Source organism: Hyla sarda, chromosome 3, assembly GCF_029499605.1.
Source record: "Hyla sarda isolate aHylSar1 chromosome 3, aHylSar1.hap1, whole genome shotgun sequence".
NCBI lineage: Eukaryota > Metazoa > Chordata > Amphibia > Anura > Hylidae > Hyla > Hyla sarda.
This window is the reverse complement of record NC_079191.1, coordinates 361,188,146-361,210,223: the sequence shown is the minus strand read 5'-3', so window position 1 is coordinate 361,210,223 and position 22,078 is coordinate 361,188,146. Positions and strand designations below refer to the sequence as shown.

At 44.5% G+C, this 22,078-nt stretch overlaps 1 protein-coding gene across 1 annotated transcript; it reads left to right on the top strand.

Annotated features, from left to right (window-relative positions):
- The first annotated feature begins 16,114 nt into the window (after positions 1–16,114).
- Positions 16,115–17,899, top strand: GPR75 (G protein-coupled receptor 75). Its single transcript, XM_056567661.1, has one exon. It carries the CDS (start codon positions 16,118–16,120, stop codon positions 17,729–17,731), a length of 1,614 nt encoding a protein of 537 aa, XP_056423636.1. The 5' UTR covers positions 16,115–16,117; the 3' UTR covers positions 17,732–17,899.
- The last annotated feature ends 4,179 nt before the right edge of the window (positions 17,900–22,078 follow it).

Sequence of the window (22,078 nt, the reverse complement as noted above, 5' to 3'; positions counted from 1 at the left end):
TGTCAGCTGCCGCTTCGTGCGGTGGTCAACACGCCCCCTTCCTGCGGGCTGTCGGGGCCCCATTCAGGAGATAGCAGGGGGGCCCCAGTGGTCGGACCCCCCGCGATCTGAAACTCATCACCTATCCTTAGGATAGTGGATACGTTTTTCAGCACTGGATATCTCCTTTAATGTTTAATGGAAGAGAAAAGGTAAAGTTTGTTAACCCCTTCATGCAACATTATATAGATATCCATCATGAGTGCAGGTTTCTTCACATTCTGTGACTGATATACAATCTAGTGCTAGTACCAGGATGAACCCCCTTCTGCCTTCATTCTTCATGACATACTTTCTACAAGGTGCTGGAAACCTTCCTCAGAGAATGTGGTCCATATGGACGTGATGGAATCAGTCAGTTGCTGAAGATTTGTTGCACATCCATGATGAGAATCTTCGTTCCACCACATCCTAAAGGTAATTATTAAGGTGATCTACTGGATTGAGATCTGGTGACAGTGGAGGCCATTGGAGTACAGTGACCTCATTGTCATGTATGAGATTATGCGATGACGTGGTTCATTATCCTGCTGGATGTAGCCTTCAGGAGATGGGGACATTGTGGTCATAAAAGAATGGACATAGTCATTCACAATACTCAGGTAGGTTGTCTCATTTAAGCAATGCTCATTGGTATTAAGGGGCCCAAAATAATGTCCCCCACACCATTAAACCACCACCAGCCTGAACCATTGATACAAGGCAGGATGGATTCATGCTTTTATGTTGTTTATGCCAAATTCTGACCCTGCCATCTGAATGTCACAATTGGAATCAAGACTTCTCAGACCAGGCAACTATCTTCCAGTCTCTCATTGTACAATTTTGGTGAGCCTGTGCGAATTGTGGCCTCAGTTTCCTGTTCTTAGCTAACAGGAGTGGTCAGAGTGGTGTTCTGCTGCTGTAGCCCATCTGCTGAAGGCATTCATTTCAAAGGCTTGATTGGAGGGATTTCATCCATATAGGCTATTTTAACAAGACTCAGTAGCATGGTCTGCTGCGCTATTGAGTTCCATTAAAGTATAGCATATATGAGCCGAATGGAATCAGGCTATTTAAATGGATGGCGCCCACTTCTGTCTGCCAGAGTATACATAAGCATCCCCTTTTTTGGGGGGGGATGCTGATGAATACCTGTATTGGACATCTTAAGAAGTTAAATGGACTAGGCCTAATTCAAGCTATTGTCCTGCAATGTTGACCCTGATTGATCCAGATGGAAATAAGGTACGACATTCCCTATAAGGAAGAAGCTAATTTCTCATGGTATACTTTAATTTACCAGGGGGTGAGGAAGGGAGACCAGCCCAGAGGAGATCTGTTGAAAGGCTAAGGCTATATTAACACATCATTTTTAAATGGTGCAAAAGACATGATATATAGCTTTTTATTATTATTAGTTATTATAAAGGAGTTTAATGGAACTCATTGGAAAAGTCTGGTAATTCACACATTATGGGGGAGATTTATCAAAACCAATGCAGAGGAAAAGCTGCCCATAGCAACCAATCAGATTGATTCCTTCATTTTAGAGGCCTTTTAAAAAATTAGAGGCAATCTGATTGATTGCTATGGGCAACTTTTCCTCTGGACAGGTTTTGATAAATCTACCTGTCATTTAAAAAAAGCTTTTGATGTCACGAAAGGCGAAAGTGTTCAACAGGTTGCCGCTCTGGGGACCCCATCCGTTAGCCCCAGGTTACAGGCAAATGCAATGGAAGGAATAGAGTCTGGTAGAGTGATACTGTATAACCTCTTGGAGACTTGGAGTCCCTGGTACTTGAGGACCAAGGACGTACGTCATGGAGAATTTCGGTCCCCGTCGGGGTGACTGCTGATATTGATCAGCAGGCACCCCGCGCAAATGCCCAGGGGGGTCATCAGACCCCCCGTCCCCCCCGCCCGCCATGTCGGCGATCGGCGCAGATCGCAAGTGAATTCACACTTGCGATTTGCGCTTATTCCGGGTCATACGGGTCTATGGTGACCCGGAATAGAAGGGGGATCGCGGTTGTCTAAGAAACCCACGATCCCCCTGAAGGGATAGGAGTGAGGTGGCAGGGGTGCTGCCCCTCCTATCCCTGCTATTGGTCGTCAAAATAACGACCAATAGCAGATCGGGGGGCGGGGGGTTTACTTTCGTTTTAACCTTCTCCCCACCCACAATGGGCGGGGCAGAACGGGGAACAGACAGAGGACCAGGGCCGAAGTTCACTTACCCATTGGCGATGGCAGCGGGATGTGATCGGTAGTGGCAGCAGGCGGCAGAAGAGGACTGCTATGCAGCTCGCTGGATCATACGGGGGCCGGTGAGTTGCCTAGCAACATCTGGAGGGCTACAGTCTGAGACCACTATACAGTGGTCTCTAACCTGTAGCCCTCCAGATGTTGCAAAACTACAACTCCTAGCATGCCCAGACAGCTGTTTGGGCATGCTGGGAGTTGTAGTTTTGCAACAGCTGGAGTGCCACAGTTGTGAGATCACTTTGCAGTGATCTCTATACTGTAACACTCTAGATCTTGCAAAACTACAACTCCCAGCATGCCCACATAGCAGTTTTCTGTCTGGGTATGCTGGGATTTGTAGTTTTAAAACATCTGGAGGACCACAGTTTGGAGATCACTGTGCAGTGGTCTCTAAACTGTAGCCCTCCAGATGTTGCAAAACTGCAAATCCCATCATGCCCAAACAGCTGTCTCGGCATGCTGGGAGTTGTAGTTGCGTACCTACAGCTGTTGCATAACTACATCTCCCAGGATGCCCTTCGGTGATCAGTACATGCTGCGAGTTGTACTTTTGCAACAGCTGGAGGCACCCTGGTTGGAAAATACTGAGTTAGGTAACAGAACCTAATTGAAGGTTTTCCAACCAGTGTGCCTCCATCTGTTGCAAAAGTACAACTCCCAGCATGCACGGTTTGTCAGTACATACTGGGAGTTGTAGTTTTGAAACAGCTGGAGGTTCCCCCCCCCCTATGTCCACCCCTATGCAATCCCTAGTTTAGTCCTCAAATGCGCATGGCGCTCTCACTTCAGAGCCCTGTCGTATTTCAAGGAAACGGTTAAGTACCAAGTGGGTATTTCCATACTCGGGAGAAACTGCACTACAAATTTTTTTTTTTTGGGGGGGGGGGGCTTTTTCTCCTTTTACCCCTTATGAAAAGGAAAAGTTGGGGTCTACACCAGCCTGTTAGTGTAAAAAAATAAAACATTTTACACTAACATGCTGATGTTGCCCCATACTTTATATTTTCACAAGCGGTAAAAGCAAAAAAAAGACCCCCAAAATTTGTAACGCAATTTCTCCTGAATACGGAGATACCCCATATGTGGGCATAAAATGCTCTGCGGGCGCATAACAAGGCTCAGGAGTGCACTATGTACATTTGAGGCCTAAATTGGTGATTTGAACAGGGGTGGCTGATTTTACAGCGGAACCTGACATAAACGCAAAAAAATAAATACCCACATGTGACCCCATTTTGGAAACTGCACCCCTCACGGAACGTAACAAGGGGTATAGTGAGCCTGAACACCCCACGGGTGTTTGAAGAATTTTCATTAAAGTTGGATGGGGAAAAAAAAATGTTCTCACTAAAATGCTGGTGTTACCCAAAATTTTTCATTTTCACAAGGGAAAATAGGAAAAAAAGCCCCCCAAAATTTGTAACCCCATTTCTTCTGAGTAAGAACATACCCCATGTGTGAATGTAAAGTGCTCTGCTGGCGCACTACAATGCTCAGAAGAGAAGGAGCGCCATTGGGATTTTGGAGAGAGAATGTGTCTGAAATTGAAGGCCACGTGTGTCTACAAAGCCCCCATAGTGCCAGAACAGTGGACCCCCCCCACATGTGACCCCATTTTGGAAACTACACCCCACACATAATGTAATAAGGGGTACAGTGAGCATTTACGCCCCACAGGTGTCTGACAGATTTTTGGAACAGTCGTCCGTGAAAATGAAAAATTTAATTTTTCATTTACACAGCCCACTGTTACAAAGATCTGTCAAACACCAGTGGGGTGTAGATACTCACTGCACCCCATATTAAATTCTGTGAGGGGTGTAGTTTCCAAAATGAGGTCACATGTGGGGGTGTCCACTGTTCTGGCACTACAGGGGGCTTTGTAAACGCATATGGCCCCTGACTCCCATTACAAACTAATTCTCACTCCAAAAGCGCCTTCTCTTCTGAGCATTGTAGTGCATCAGCAGAGCACTTGATGTCCACACATGGGGTATTTCCATACTCAGAAGAGATGGGGTTACAAATTTTGGGGGACATTTTCTATTATTATCCCTTGTAAAAATGTAAAAATTGGGGGAAAAGCAGCATTTTTTTGAAATTTTTTTTTTTAATTTACACATCCAACTTTAACGAAAAGTCGGCAAACACCTGTGGGGTGTTAAGGCTCATTGGACCCCTTGTTACGTTCCTTGAGGGGTGTAGTTTCCAAAATAGTATGCCATGTTTTTTTTTGTTTTTTTTTTTTGTTTTTTTTTTTGCTGTCCTGGCACCATAGGGGCTTCCTAAATGTGACATGCCCCCCAAAAACCATTTCAGAAAAACTCACTCTCCAAAATCCCACTGTCGCTCCTTCCCTTCTGAGCCCTCTACTGCGCCCGCCGAACACTTTACATACACATATGAGGTATTTCCTTACTCGAGAGAAATTGGGTTACACATTTTAGGAAGATTTCTCTCCTTTTACCCCTTTTAAAAATTAAAAAACTGGGTTTACAGGAACATGCGAGTGTAAAAAATCAAGATTTTGAATTTTCTCCTTCACTTTGCTGCTATTCCTGTGAAACACCTAAAGGGTTAACACACTTACTGAATGTCATTTTGAATACTTTGAGGGGTGCAGTTTTTATAATGGGGTATTTATTGGGTATTTCTAAAAAGAAGGCCCCTCAAATCCACTTCAAAACTTAACTGGTCCTTGAAAAATTCTGATTTTGAAAATTTTGTGGAAAAATTGAAAATTGCTGCTGAACTTTCAAGCCCTCTGATGTCTTCCAAAAGTAAAAACATGTCAACTTTATGATGCAATCATAAAGTAGACATATTTTATATGTGAATCAATATATAATTTATTTGGAATGTCTATTTTCCTTACAAGCAGAGAGCTTCAAAGTTAGAAAAATGCAAAATTTTAAATTTTTTCATCAAATTTGGGAATTTTTCACCATGAAATGATACAAGTATCGATTAAATTTTACCACTAACATAAAGTAGAATATGTCACGAAAAAAAAATCTCGGAATCCGAATCAAAGGTAAAAGCATCCCAGAGTTATTAATGCTTAAAGTGACAATGGTCAGATGTGCAAAAAATGCTCTGGTCCTTAAGGCCAAAATGGTCCTGGTCCTTAAGGGGTTAAGGATCGGACCAGGATGCCTGCTGAAATCATTCAGCAGGCATCCTGTGACAAAGCAGAGGGGGATCTGGCCGGCTCCTTACATGACAGTGCGCTCACCTATCACCGGCCGAGGCGGGACATTGCTGCGGCTGGGGATACGCTGATGGCTCTGTGACGTTCCCGTCCCCAGGAAGCAGCAAGAAGATCGCAGCCAAGGACCGTGAGGCCAATACCGGAGCAACGGGGCAACGTAGGAAGGTGAGTTAAAGTTTAGTTTGTTTATTTCTGCAGCCCGGGCACAGGAATATGTAAAGTTAATGCAGTACAGATGTCCTTTAATTGGTCCCTGAAAAATTCAGATTTAGAATTTTTCGTGAAAATTTTTAAAATTGCTGCTATACTTTGAAGCCCTCTAACATCCTCAGAGTAAAAACATGTCAACTTTATGATGCAATTAAAAAAGTAGACATATTGTATATGTGAATCAATATATCATTTATGTGGGATGTCTATTTTCCTTACAAGCAGAAAGCTTCAAAGTTAGAAAAATTCTAAATTTTCATGAAATTTTGGAGTTTTTCACCAAGAAAGGATGCAAGTAACGACAAAAATTTACCACTATGTAAAAGTAGAATATGTCACGAAAAAACAATCTCGGATTCAGAATAAAAGGTAACAGTATCCCAGAGTTATTAATGCATGTGGTCAGAAATGCAAAAAAGGGCTTAGTCCTAAAAGGGGTACTCCGGCCCTAAGACATCTTATCCCCTTTCCAAAGGATAAGATGTCTGATCGTGGGGGTCCCGCCACTGGGGACCCCCGCAATCTAGCATGCAGCACCCACCTGTGCGCACTGCAGGAAGCTCTGGAGGCTCCAAGTCTTATGCCTCCCGACCACGGGGACAGAGTATTGTGATGTCACGCCCCGCCCCCTCAATGCAAGTCTATGGGAGGGGGCGTGACTGCAGTGCTCACAGGTGGGTGCTGCATGCTAGATTGCGGTGGTCCCCAGCAGCGGGACCCCTGCGATCAGACATCCCCTATCCTTTGGATAGGGGATGAGGTCTTGGGGCTGGAGTACCCCTTTAAGGTGAAAATGGTCTGAGTCCCTAAGGGGATAATTATTCCTGAAATGTTTACAACAACAGTTGCTTGGGACTTTTCAATTTTATTGGTTACAAGTGTTAGGCTAGGTTCAGACTAGGGAATCTCCAGAATGTAAATTTCCATCTAGACATTCTGAGTGCGGCCAGCACCGACTGAATCTGCTCTAGGACAGTGTGGACACAGCAGTCTCCAATAGACTGCAATGTGTTGCACGAGAAATTTCCAAGCGGATTTTCCATTCACTACACTATACATTTTAGCAAGTGGAATGTCTGCCTGCAATTTCAAAGCGGAATTGCAGGCGGAAATTCCATAGTGTGAACCTAGCCTTAGTATAAAGCACAATTGCACCTGTCTGGCCACACACACCGCTGAGAGGTGTTTTTATGTTGTCCCTAAAGAAGGTGCATGCTAGCAACAAAACGCATTGTTCGTCCCATTACTTTTAAACCATAAAATTGAAGTCTGTTGTGGCAAAAATGTTGGCGTAAAATTATACAATAGCTCTCTACAATCCCTATTTATTTTTTGTTGCATTTTAAATGACAGGTCTCTTTTTTGTGGGTAAAACAACGGAACGTAGCGAACGTAGCCTTGTGTGAAAGTAGCCTTGGACTGTCTAGGACAGCATGGACTGTAAACATAGCCCTATTTGAGGGATGGTGAATGGGGGAGCATAAGGTGTCATGCAGTACTATGTGAAACAGCAGGATAGGAGATAAGTGTCTGATCGTGGGAGGTCTGCGATCTGTCCGGCACCACTGCTCTCCCCATACACAGAGCTGGCCAGACACGCGTGCATCTCTATGGGCCATCACAGCTCGGAGCACGGAGCGGTGGCCGGGCCCCAGGCAGGAGATCGCAGGGGGTCAGCTACGATCAGATGCTTACCCCCTATACTGTGGATAGGGGATAAGTTGTTCAGTACCGGAGTACCCCTTTCTCTCCCTTCTATAACATTGTGACCTGTCTGGTAATTGTTGGGGTACTCTACTCTTATGTCATGGCATATTTCTCTCAGTGATACAAATCAGTAGGTGACATCTCCCATACACTTGTGGGGTTGATTCAGTTATGACAATGCAGTCAAGAACTGCATGTTAACGTTGAGAAAGCCGACCACTGGTTCTGCAGAAGTATAACATTGTGAGTCATGTGAAATGTTCCGTAATGATATATAATTGTTGGTGGAAGAAAAATACATCTGGTTGTAAGGATATGTTCTGTTTTCTAATGCCCTAGATAAAAGATAAATGATCTGAATCATCCTTGAGACACTAAATAGGCAATTATGTGAGCAAAGCTTTATCTAGATTTCTCACATTACATGAAGCCGGTCACATGGAGACACCTATGGAATAGTGATGTCGCCAACATAAAATTTCCGGTTCGCAAACGGCGAACTTCCGCAAATCTTCGCGAACCGTCATTGACTTCAATGGGCAGGCGAATTTTAAAACCCACAGGGACTCTTTCTGGCCACAATAGTGATTTAAAAGTTGTTTCAAGGGGACTAATACCTGAACTGTGGCGTGCTGGAGGGGGATCCATGGCAAAACTCCCATGGAAAATTACATAGTTGATGCAGAGTCTGGTTTTCATCCATAAAGGGCATAAATCACCTATTATTCCTAAATTCTTTGGAATAACGTGCTTTAGCCCCCCTTTAGGCATCACATAGTTAGATCCCCCTTTAGGCAGCACATAGTTAGATCCCCCCCTTTAGGCAGCACATAGTTAGATCCCCCCTTTAGGCAGCACATAGATTCCCCCATATTAGGCAGCACATAGTTAGAGCCCCCCTTTAGGCAGCACATAGATTCCCCCATGTTAGGCAGCATTCCCCCATGTTAGGCAGCACATAGGTAGAGCTACCCTTTAAGCAGCACATAGATCCCCCCTTTAGGCAGCACATAGAACCCCCCTTTAGGCATCACATAGTTAGATCCCCCCTTTAGGCAGCACATAGTTAGAGCCTCCCTTTAGGCAGTACATAGAGCCCCCTTTAGGCAGCACATATTTAGATCCCCCTTTACGCAGCACATAGATTCCACCATATTAGGCAGCACATAGTTAGAGCCCCCCTTTAGGCAGCACTGGTTTTATTTCACAGCCAAAAAAGGTATTTTTTATTTTGTATTTGAACAACTGTCACACCAAAGGTGATTTGCACTAGTGTGACAATGAGCCAGCGGAGTTCCCCTTTTAAGCAGTGGTCCCCAACCAGGGTGCCTCCAGCTGTTGCAAGACACACGGACTGAACGTATAGCCCTTTTAATACTGTAGTTAGTTGCTTGAAGGAACTTAAGTTTTACACTGGAGTACCCCTTTTAACCAGCGGTTCCCTCCCAACCAGGGTGCCTCCAGCTGTTGCAAGACACATGGACTGGTATTTGAGCCCTAAAAAGGGCTTTTTTGGGTGCTGTCCTTAAAGCAGATGTTACACTAGTGCTTTAGGAGTAAAGTGGACCCTGAATACACCACCTAGCAGCAACCTAGCTATCGCTTTCCCTATTACAGCAGCAGCAGCTTCTCTGTCCCTCCACTTTCTAAGCCTGCAGCATGGCGAATAAAGGTAAAATGGCGTCTGTGCAGGAGGTAGGAGGGTCTGGAAGGGAGGGACTGCTGCTGATTGGCTGTAATGTGTCTGCTGACTCTGACTCACAGGGTCAAAGTTTACTGCAATGTTAAAGTATAGGGGGCGAATCGAACTTCACATATGTTCGCCTGGTGATGCGAACATGCTAAGTTCGCCGGGAACTGTTCGCCGGCGAACAATTTGCTACATCTCTACTATGGAAATCTGCAAAATGTGGGATGATTCTGGTAGATGTATAAATAAATATGTTCTAGAATGGAAGCCTTTGGGTTCATGTCAAGCAGAACTTCAGGGGCTGTGGTTAGTATCTGCAGAGGTTGCTTTGAGAAATCCGCCTCCTAATTGTCATGATTGTGTCAAGATCACGTCACGTGGGGCAGGGAAGATGTGTGCCCTTATTTTCCCTAAGGCCGCTGTCCCTTCCTCTTGCATATCCGCCCTAGGCGACGGATCTGCAACTAGAAAGACAGTCCATACACGTAGCTAAAGTGCTGGGGCGTCCAAGTCAAAATAATAAACGGAACTGTACAAAGTTGGGGTACAAGTCAAGAACACGAGGGGTTACACAATAACCAACTAACAGGCAAGATCAGTTCAGGAACAAGAAACAAGATAAACGGTAGATATAAAAATATGAACAGGACAGAATAACAGGATCGATGGAGCATGGACTAAGTGGGACCAGGATATGCAGGAGGTGAACTGGTTAACTGATGTCAGACACCATACAGGTCAGGATACTAGAACACAATTCACACTCTTGATACACTCTCAAAGACCCCCAAGTCTGAACACAGACTAAGCACAAGATACAGACACAAACTGACGCCTATGATAGGGAACAAAGCAGAATTCATGTAACGGAACTATCCATAGGAGAAACCTAGAACACTATACGCCCCAGCTCCAAACATGGAGGGACATCAATACCAAATCCAAATAGTCTCCAAGCTAGAGGGCACATCACTGTGTGAACAGGAACTAGCCTAGGATGAAACAAAAAATCCAAAATACATCTAAACACTGGTAAAGATACTAAACATATAAATACAAACAGGTGTGAAACACACAAACAGAGAATACTAAATATATACAAAGAGCAACAATAAAACCCCAAGCAAAGTACCGGTACAAACATAACAAGCCAAAAATCTAGGTACGCGTATACAGGATAAAAAGCCACGGCTACATATGCACACAGACTAAGGTGCTATTTCAAACATAGTTCAAACATAATGGGGGAGATTTATCAAAACTAATGTTGAGCGCAAATATTCAAAATGCTAAATTTTATCGCGAATATCGGTGCTTTGCGATTTCACAAATATTTAGAATATAGTAATATATATTTGTAATGACGAATATTTTTTTTTATGCGAATATGCTAATATTCACAAATATCGGCACTTCCAGTAAGAGATCACTGATCCCTCCCTTCTATAAGGGGAAAGATAATATCGCGCATGCGCATTATGCAAATTTCATTCCGAATTTTCACATAAAAAAAAACAACATAGCGAATATGCGCTTTTCATGAATCTAGGACAAATATTTGTCCATATATTCCGAAATATCTCGAATTCGAATATGGTCCCTGATGCTCATCACTAGAGATGAGCGAACTTACAGTAACTTCGATTCGTCACAAACTTCTCGGCTCGGCAGTTGATAACTCTTCCTGCATAAATAAGTTCAGCTTTCAGGTGCTCCGGTGGGCTGGAAAAGGTGGATACAGTCCTAGGAGACTCTTTCCTAGGAATGTATCCATCTTTTCCAGCCCACCGGAGCACCTGAAAGCTGAACTAATTTATGCAGGATAAGTAATCAACTGCCGAGCTGAGAAGTTCGTGACGAATCGAATTTACTGTAAGTTCGCTCATCTCTACTCATCACTAATCAAAACCTGTGCAGAGGAAACGTTGCCCATGGCAACCAATCAGAACCTAGAGTAGTGAGCCTAGGTTGAAGTAAAGTCCGTTTTACCTTCTACATATAGGCCACAAAAATTCACTTTAGCAGTTCATTCAATTCAGAACAGTTGTTCACTGAAACCCTGACAGTCAGAAGTCTTTTTCTTGGGGTTTGTGTAAGAGGAACAGCTTTAATTAAATAGGCATATTTTGGGGTCTACCAAGAAACTCTGGTTTGCACCAAGTGTCACAAGAAGGACTACTACCCTCATCGGTAACCCACACAACACATTTCCTAGACTACCACATGAACTTTTTAAGAAAGACCCCCATATGGAAGAGGGTTTTGTGACTAAACAAAAAGAGTCCGGTGTGTCCACAAGGAAACCCATGGGCACGTAACTATAGACATAGCAGCTTCTAAGGGGCCCAGAGGTGGGGACACCTTCTTGCATAAGTTCATTACATCACTATGTGGGTCCATTCTGCTGTACCATTCACACTGTAGAATTTCCACGGCAGAAAACTTCATCACGGATATTCAGGACTCTGCACCTGTCAAAAGAACGAACATGTTAATTCTTTTGGCGGAATTCTACCTGGACTGCATTGCCTTCAATGGTGACAGCGCATGTCCATGTTGTCCTGGGGTCGATGGATTTTGGCATGATAGACCCTATTATACGTCTGAGGGGGGCTTCAGTCACAGTCATTGTCAGTCATTTTGACAGGTCCGGTACTGCTATTGTATTGTGAGGCTGGAAATCCACTTGTTTTTTTGGGGGAGGGGGGGGGGGGGGGACGCAAGAAAAACAAACGGCATTTCTGCCGCATGGTGTTTTTTAGCCAAAAAACGCTGCAGCCAGATGTTAGCTGCAAATCGATGAGAAATTGCAAAATTCTTTTTCCACTTGCCGTTTTTCAGTTTGGCATTTTTTTTAATCCTTTTGGTGTTTTTTTCACTCTTTATTTGGCGTTTTTCAGCTCCTTTGCGGTTTTGCTAAATCGCAGCATGTTGAGCCTATGGCGTTTTTTTCCCCTGAAATTGTGGCGTTTTTCTCCCATAGAAGTCTATGGCAGTAAAAAGAACATCCAGAAAAATGCCATGTGGGTTTTGACTTTGGCGTTTTTGCAGGTGATTTTTTATCTTTTTTGGACTTTAGCGATCCAAAAAAGTGATGGCGATACCTTTTTTAACCCCTTAACGACCATGGACGTGTATACATGTCCATGTGCCGTTAAGGTGGTATGGCGTGGGCTCCCGACTCGAGCCCGCGTCATACCGGCCGGCCCCCAGCTGATTCCTGTAGCTGGGGGCCGGCGTTAATAGCAGACATGCGGCAATCGGCTATTAACCCTTTAGCTGTCAAAGCTGATCCTCCATGCCATCCTTGGTGGTCCAGTGGGGTGGATCGACCCCTCGCAGTGCGGGGGGGCTGATCCACTGTGGAGGTAGCCTGAGTGCTTACCTCTCCTTCCAAGGTGGCTCCTGCGCTCTGAATGATAAAGCCTGGCAGGACCAGGCTTTATCAATCGAGCACAGAGCACACAGATCAATGTGGTTTTATGAAACCATATTGATCTGTATGCGGAATGAAATGATTCCTTCTAAAAGTCCCCTAAGGGGACATTTACGCACGCGGCGATACCACATATGTTAATTTTTTATTTACACAGTCTTTTTTATGGGAAAAGGGGGTTGATTCAAACTTTCAATAGGGAAGGGGTTAAATGACCTTTTGTTAACTTTTTTTTTTTTTTTTTTTTTTACTTTTTTTTGCAGTGTTATAGCTCCCATAGGGACCTCTATAACACTGCACACACTGATCTCCTATGCTGATCCCTGCAAAACCATAGCTTTGCACGGATCAGTCAGATAGGGGCTTGATTGCTCAAGTCTATAGCTCAGGCTTGGAGCAATCAATTGACGATCGGACGCCGTGGAGACAGGTAAGAAGACCTCCGCCTGCGTCCCAGCTGATCGGAACATCGCGATTGTATCGCGATGTCCTGATCAGCCCGACTGAGCTGCCGGGAAACGTTTACTTTCGTTTTCAGATGCGGCGGTCAACTTTGATCGCCGCGTCTGAAGGGTTAACAGCGCGCGGCACAACGATCGGTGCCGCACGCTGTTAGCCCAGGGTCCCGGCTATCGTTAGCAGCCGGGACCGACCCGGTGTGATGTGGGGTCACCTTAAGAGGTTAAGGGATTAATAGAATTTCGTAGGGTACCATAAAAAAAAAAAAAATACAGTAGCAATGGAAAAAATTGTATGTAACAAAATATTTCTTTTTTATAACAAAATTTTTATTAATTTTTAAACAGGGATCAATTTATGTGGGCGGGCAGGGCACTAAAAATATAGCCAACAATAATAAAAATGTAGTGTGTGTGTGTGTGTGTGTGTGTGTGTGTGTGTGTGTGTGTGTTTTTCACTTTTTTTTCTTTATTTTTTAGGTGGTACTACTACCCCCAGCATGGAACACACACTGTTCCATAATGGGAGTAGTAGTACCTGTACTAATTGACAGATCAGATCGCCTGATTCCATTGTGATCCTTCTGTATCACTTATAGATCACTTATAGATGTGGCCGGCTGCTCTTCTATGGTCCCCTGCACTGCCGTATATATATATACACCTATTCATATTTCCCGCAGAGAGCTGTGATTGGCCAGATGGTTCCAGCCAATCACAACTCTCTGTGGGAAATATGAATATGTGTATATATTCGTCAGTGCAGGGGACCATAGTAGAGCGGCCGCCCACATCTATACATTGTACAGGACGATCACAGCGGGTGTCAGGAGTGACATCCGTTGTGATCTTTCCTTAACTGCAGGTACTACTGCTTTAAACATGGAGCAGAGTGTGCTCCATGCTGGGAGTATTAGTACCCGCAGTTAAGGACAGATCACAGCGGGTATCACTCCTGACACCCGCTGCGATCGTCCTATCTATTGTAGAGACGGAGCGGCTTTCTCCTGCGCTCGCATCTCTGCACTATACTCCGGCCGGTGATGTGAATAGAACATCACTGATTTAATATTTCCCACTGAGAGCTGTGATTGGCTGCAACCATCTGGCCAATCACCACTCTGGGCGGAAAATATGAATGAGTGATGTTCTATTCATATCACTGGCCGGAGTATAGAGCAGAGATGTGAGCGCTGTATAGAGCCGCTCCAGATCTCTGCTATCTTATGGACGATCACATTGGGGTGTCAGGATTGACAACTGGGGCGATATGTCCATTAGTACAGGTACTACTACTACTCCCATCATGGAACAGTCTGTGCCATGCTGGGAGTAGTAGTACTACCTTAAAAATGAGGGGGGGGGAGGGGAAAAAAAGCTAAACACATTTTTTCCTATCCCTACTGCATTTATTTATTTATTTTTGGGTACCCAACCCATTTTGAAAAAAAACACCAAAAAGGGGCCAAAAATACAATTTCAACTCAAATGCAAAAAACGCAGGAAAAGTAACCAAATGGGATCCTAACCTGACCGAAATCATGACAGTGGAGTGAACAGAGCCTTACACATGGCGCCCATATCAGCTGCATGCTCTTCCTCTAGGTCAGTTCTTCCCAACCTGTGGCTCTCCAGCTGTTGCAAAATTACAACTCTGGCATGATGGGAGTTGTTGTTTTCCATAGCTGGAGAGCCACAGGTTGGGAACACACCATCCTAGGACAGCTTTTCCCAACCCGTATGTCTCCAGCTGTTGCAAAACTACAACTTACAGCATGCCCGGACAGCCAAAGGCTGTCCAGGCATGCTGGGAGTTGTAGTATTGCAACCGCTGTAACCACTCTGGTTGGGAAACGGTGGTCTAGGTTGTATGTGCATATTCATAAAGACCATGCTGGGAGTTGTAGTTTTGCAACAGCTGGAGGCATTGGGAAACACTCCTATAGGTTATATGTTTGCATATTTAGTTTTGCAACAGCTGGAGGCGCTTTGGTTGGGAAACACTGCTCTAAGCTATATATTGTATTTGTTATAGACCATGCTAGGAGTTGTAGTTTTGCAACAGCTGGAGGACCCTTGGTTGGGACACTCTGCTCTAGGTTATATGTTGTACGTACATATTGATATAGACCATGATGGGAGTTGTAGTTTTGCAACAGCTGGAGGCACACTGGTCAGGAAAGAGTGAGATAGACATATTCAGTATATACAATGTGTAAATAATTTAGGAGAAATAAATATATAGAGACTATAATACATCCATGAAGAATAATAAGGAGCCCCCCAGATAATATCTAGCAGGGGTGTCAGGTCTCTGCTGCCATTGTCTCTACATCTATCCCCTTAAATCACCATCCTCCCGGTGCAGGCATCAAGCAGCAGCAGCGGCGGCGGCGGCTCAGCCAATCAGCGCTCTTGTTCTTCCGCCCTCGGCGCCGCAGGCAGATAAGACGCGGCCGCTGATTGGCTGGAGGCTTTCACCTTGGCAATTGGTTGTGAGGATCGGGAGCTGGGGCTGCGCTGGATGCAGCGGGCAATGTTGTGCAGGTCCCTCGGATCTCCCGGTCATCGGATCCACCTGTCACCCGGCGACCGAGAAGGAGGCATCAGTGAGAGGTATGAGGGGATGAGCCATAGAGCGCCATGTTATGTCACAGCCTCATCCTCCATAGAGATGGATGCTGGTGCAGTCGGGCCCTGCAGAGATGGAGGCTGACAGCTGTCACCGGGCAGTGATGGAGCATGTACTGTAATGCAGGATGTAGTCGGGTGGTGACATTAGGGGGGAGGACTGGGGGGGCTTCATGCACATAGAGGCCACTGGTGCTGATGTTGTGATAAAATGGAGTCTTGTGTGTGTTCTAGGTGACATCCTCCGCACCTGCAGCCTGGGATTAGTGATCTGGGATCCCTCAGCTATGGCCGCTCTCTGCATCCTCTTCATGCTGCTGCCCTGCAGGCGTCTACAGATGGGCATTGGTCTTGGCCTGCAGTAAGGCTCCTTGAAGACTGCGGCCTCTTTCATGGACTCGCCTGGGAGAGGGGATCTTCTCCCAGGCTAAACCCCAGCACGCCATTCCTGCTCCTCCTCCTCCTGCTGGATCACGTCAGTATTAACCATGAATTTATCAGACAGAATGACAGATTTTGCCGATCAGACCCGATACGACTATGTGAACAGCACCTCGGTGTCTCACGTGGGCAATGGGACCCTGCGGGACATCCAGCAGATCATTCACACCGCCACCCTGGTCACCTGCACCTTCCTGCTGGTCATCATCTTCTGCCTGGGATCCTACGGGAACTTGGTGGTGTTTTTGTCCTTTTTCGACCCGGCCTTTAGGAAGTTTAGGACAAACTTTGACTTCATGATCCTGAACCTGTCCTTCTGTGACCTGTTTATTTGTTGCATCTCCGCCCCAATGTTTGCTTTCGTCTTGTTTTTCGACACGGGCAGTAACGTCCCTGATGCGTTCTGCTTCACGTTTCATCTCACAAGTTCGGGATTTATTATTATGTCTTTGAAGACGGTGGCGGTGATAGCGCTCCACCGGCTGCGGATGGTTCTGGGGCAGCAGCCCAATCGGACGGCCTCTTTCCCCTGCACTTTAATGCTCACGGTTCTCCTGTGGACCACAAGCTTTACCCTCGCCACATTGGCTACACTGAGGACCCGAAAGTCTCAGATCTGCCTCCCTATGTACAGCTTGATCAGCGGAGAGGGGAAAATTATCCTGTATTTGTACGTCATAGATTTTACCTTCTGTGTGGCCGTGGTGTCAGCCTCTTACATCATGATTGCCCAGGCATTAAGAAAGAATGCCCAGGTAAGGAAGTGCCCTATCATCACTGTTGACACTTCCAGACCACAACCCTTCATTGCCCCTGGAGTGGACGGGGTACAGTGTGCGGTCCCTGCGTTATACAGGAACCAGAACTACAACAAACTTCAGCATGTCCAGACCCACGCCTACACAAAAAAACTGAGCCAAATGCCAGTGCCAGCCAGCAGATTGCAGTTGGTATCAGCAGTCAACCTGTCCACTGCAAAGGATTCCAAAGCGGTGGTGACTTGTGTGGTCATTGTATTATCCGTCCTCATTTGCTGCCTACCGCTGGGCATTTCTTTGGTCCAAGACGTGTTGACTAACAGCAGCAGTTTTATCCTCTACCAGTTTGAGCTTTGCGGGTTCACCCTGATATTTTTGAAGTCTGGATTAAACCCATTCATCTACTCTCGTAACAGTGCCGGCTTAAGGAGGAGGGTGCTGTGGTGCATCCAGTACTTCGCCCTTGGGTTTCTATGCTGCAAACAAAAAACCAGACTGCGTGCCATGGGCAAAGGCAGCTTGGAAGCGAACAGAAACAAGTCGTCTCACCATGAAACCAATTCGGCTTATATGTTGTCGCCAAAACCCCCTAAAAAGTTTGTTGACCAAGCCTGCGGTCCAAGCCATTCGAAAGACAGCGTCCTGAGCCCGAAAGGATCAGGGGGGCACCAGCACTATGCCCAAAGCAGTTCGACTCCTATTAATACCCGCATAGAACCCTACTATAGCATCTATAACAGCAGCCCCTCTCAAGAAATAAGTACTCCCAACAGCCTGCAGCCAGTTAACTCCACGTTCGGATTTGCCAAATCGTATATTGCCATGCATTACCATACCACCAATGACTTAATGCAAGAATGTGAGACCACTTCTGCCAAGCAGATACCCGTGCCATCTGTCTGACAGCGAGACTCTTAATATGCATCTCGTCAGCATTTCTAACGTGTTATTAAACTTGCCATAAAGTTATAGGTTTACAATTTACAGTTTCATAAGTATTAGGACTCATGTATTAAAAAAAAAAAATATTTTTCATATAACTTTATTAAACAGTGTAACACTTCACACGAACAAGGAGAACTACTATTTTTTATTATGTCAGCTTGCATTTGGGTATTGTACTACTATTGCACCGGTCCTCGATGATCTCAGCACTGTCATTGGATGCCATTTTAGTCCTTGTTATACAGCATATACTGTATATTCATATGATATGCTCTGTTTTTTTAGTTTTTTTTTTCGCATTATTGGGAATCCTCAGCATTATTCCAGATGGAGAATGAGGTAAAAAAAAAAAAGACTTTTAATGATGGGTAGAATGGGGTTGTAGAGATTTTTGGGGATTTTTTTAATTCTGAAATTGTATTTTTCTACTGGAAACCAAATATGTTAAATGGTGAGCAGACGTTTGGGGGGAACTTTTCTAAGAAGAGGGCAGAGGGGTTAACTATTTGTGGTACTCTCATCATTGTCATTAAAGTTATAGTCCATTATTTTGCTCACAGTAAAACGGATTCGTGACTGTAAGATAACCGTCCATTATTAAAGGGGGGGCAGCAAAAAAGGGTAACCATAAAATGGGGATATGTTCACCAGGCTACTCGATGTTTGGGATATGATCTTTCCCTTTAAGAGAACAAGCAGTCTGATTCGCCTGTATTACATTATGATGGAAACATTTTTGGAAACATTCAGTATAATGTGTAGCTTATTAATGTAAAGTACAGTTTCCCAACCAGGGTGCCTCCAGCTGTTGCAAAACTACAGCTCCCAGCATGCCCGGACAGCCAAAGGCTGTCCGGGCATGCTGGGAGTTGTAGTTTTGCAACAGCTGGAGGCACCTTGGTTGGGAAACACTGATTTAAAGTGTGCCTAAGCATTAACAAACGTCTAACATGTCATTGAGACAGTAGTTTAGATCAGTGGGGGTCTGGGTGTCAGACCAGCTAAAATGGTTGGTTTCTGCTTTGCTTTCCTTGGAGGTCTGTGGGACTTTCATTAAAGTGAATGTTTTTTTAATTTAATAATTGTAATTTTTTTATGTCATTTTTTTTCTACATTATTATGTGGGGGCTGCCATCTTGCCTGAGCTGTTTTTTATCAGCACTTACAGATATGCTTTACAGGAAGCCCCATGGGCAACAAAAGACAGGAGCTGCCCCATTGACATGAATGGGAGAAGTTTCTGGGCATGCTCTGTGACCTTTGCGGAGTCATTTAACGGGGGGGGGGGGGGGTGGTGAACATTACTGTATTTACCATCTATTGGTGTCACTGTAATGCTGTACAGATAACTTTCCAGAAGCCTCCTCCTTATCATCACAGAAAGAACGGGAAGTCTCAGCTTATTTTTAGGCTTATTGTTCAGATTGACAACTTAATTTTAGGACTATTAAAAAAATATCCCTTTAAATCCATACACCGCCTAAAAAATTTTAGAAAATATATGGGACACAGCCTCCACCGAACGCTTCTTCTCCCTTTGTTTGGTGGGGGTCTTAGCACCACCGATTTAAACATCTTACCTATCTCAATGACGTGTCTAAAGTTTCTATAAAAAAATGTTGGTACTCCTTCAATTTTTGCTTATTTTGGCCATAGGCAGGAAATGCGTGGGCCCGTGCCTAGGGTGGCAGTGTTGAGGGGGGCAGCACTTGAGTAAGTAATTAAAGGGATACTCCGGTGAAAAACTTTTTTTTTTTTTTTTAAATCAACTGGTGCCAGAAAGTTAAACAGATTTGGAAATTACTTCTATTTAAAAATCTTAATCCTTCCTGTACTTATTAGCTGCTGAATACTACAGTGGAAATTATTTTCCGTTTGAAACACATAGCTGTCTGCTGACATTATGACCACAGTGCTCTCTGCTGACATCATGAGCACAGTGCTCTCTGCTGACATCTCTGTCCATTTTAGGAACTGTCAAGAGTAAAAGGAAATCCCCATAGCAAACATATGCTGTTCTGGACAGTTCCTAAAATGGGCAGAGATGTCAGCAGAGAGCACTGTGTTTCAGCAGCTAATAAGTACAGGAAGGATTAGGATTTTTAAATAGAAGTAATTCACAAATCTGTTTAACTTTCTGGCACCAGTTGATTTAAAAAAATAAAAGTGTTTCACCGGAGTACCCCTTTAAAAAAAAAATTATTTTGATGTAGTTACTGCCGTGGAAGTAAAAAAAAAAAACTGTGACTCATAGCTGTTAGGGGTGGGGATTAGGATTAGGGGTTAGGATTAGGGTTAGATTTAGGGGTTAGGATTAGGGGTCAGGGTTAGGGGGCGTTCACACGTAGTAAATCAAGAGTAATTCACGCCGAAAAATTTACGGACGGAAAAAATAATTGTATTTTCGCTGGAAATTTGCGCGTAATTCACACGCAATTTGCGCTGAATTGTGCGCGGAAATGGGGGAGAAAGAAGTGACGGGTTTTTCAGCCATTTCCGATGTCGGGCGGAATTTTTTTTTTACCATTGACAATTGATTTCTGCTAGCAGATTTTGCTTGAGGAATGAACATGTTCTTTCTTCAAGCGGAACGGAATTCAGCGCCGCAGAATTTCCGCAGTGTGAACAGGACAGCGGAAATAACATTGAAGTCAATGGGCAGAGGGGATGTGCATTAGTTTAGAGCAGAGAATTCAAGAGGAATTACTTGAGTAAATTCCTCTTGAATTACTCCGTGTGAACGCACCCTTAGCATTAGGATTCGGGATAGTGGTTAGGATTAGGGTTAGATTTAGGGGTTAGGATTAGGGATAGGGGTTAGGATTAGGGAATATGATTAGGGTTTAGGATTAGGGTTAGATTTAGGGGTTAGGATTAAGGGGTCAGGATTAGCATTAGGGATAGGGGTTAGGATTACGGTTAGATTTAGGGGTTAGGATTAAGGGGTCAGGGTTAGCATTAGGGATAGGGGTTAGGATTAGGGTTAGATTTAGGGGTTAGCATTAGGGATAGGGGTTAGGATTAGGGTTAGATTTAGGGGTTAGGATTAGGGATAGGGGTTAGGATTAGGGAATATGATTAGGGTTTAGGATTAGGGTTAGATTTAGGGGTTAGGATTAAGGGGTCAGGATTAGCATTAGGGATAGGGGTTAGGATTACGGTTAGATTTAGGGGTTAGGATTAAGGGGTCAGGGTTAGCATTAGGGATAGGGGTTAGGATTAGGGTTAGATTTAGGGGTTAGGGAGTGAGAGGGAGTTGGCTGTAAAGCAGAAAAGGGTGTCCCTGTGCAAAGGGTCACATTCCGCTACAGGGACACAGTTTTCTTCATTACACCGTCATTTTATCTTCAGAATTGAATTGCAGCTGTGACATGCTTATTATGTTATGGATTCACAAATGAACTTTCTGGATATAGGAGTTTTAGATTGGAGGTGACTGTAACAAAATCTGCAAGCATGGGTCTCGCTGCGTATTTGTGACAAATCTGCATGAAGAAATTCTGACATGTGCAGTCACCAATTCAGTGTATTCAGTTTAAGTATTTAAAGGGAACCACTCATTAGATTTTACCATGTATAATGCGTGGCAATGCGTTATATATGGTAAAATCTTCATCCTCACCATCCCCTGGGGACAGGAATGGTGGGGATATGAAGCTTATAATCTCCCCCACCTGTCTCGTAAGTAGTCTTCTGGGAGGGGAGCTATACTTACCTAGTCTTGTTTTCTCTGGCTGTAATCGTGTCCCCCTCAGCTATAGCGCAGACACAGCCCGCGTCATAGCTCTGCTCCATCTGCTTAGGGAACAGACCGGTGACGAGCGAGGTCAATCATGCTGAGGCGGTGTAATTACAGCCAAGAAGATGGGACTAAGTGAGTATAGTTCCCCTTCCAGGGACTACAGGTAAAACTCGAAAAAATGTGAATATCATCTGCGGAAAGAAGCATGAAGTGCTCCAAAATCTTCTGGTAGACGGATGCGTTGACCCTGGACTTAATAAAGTACAGTGGACCAACACCAGCAGATGACATGGCTCCCCAAATCATAGTAATTGGGAGGTTGGGATTTTCATGAGCTGTAAGCCATAACCATCACAATTATGACAAATCACGGTTTGAACTATCTTACTTTCCATGTAATGAGTCTCCCTCATATATCAGTTTCACCTTTTAAGTCACATTACTGAAATAAATGAACTTTTATATTATAATTTTTTGAGTTTCACCTATACTTACAGGGCCATCGGAGGACACTTTCTAACTTATCTTCACCATCCCTGCGGCAGGAACGTCTCCGGGGGATG

What these genes read in the sequence shown, in the direction of transcription:
- GPR75 (XM_056567661.1), top strand. Translation starts at nt 16,118, where the DNA reads ATGAATTTATCAGACAGAATGACAGATTTTGCCGATCAGACCCGATAC.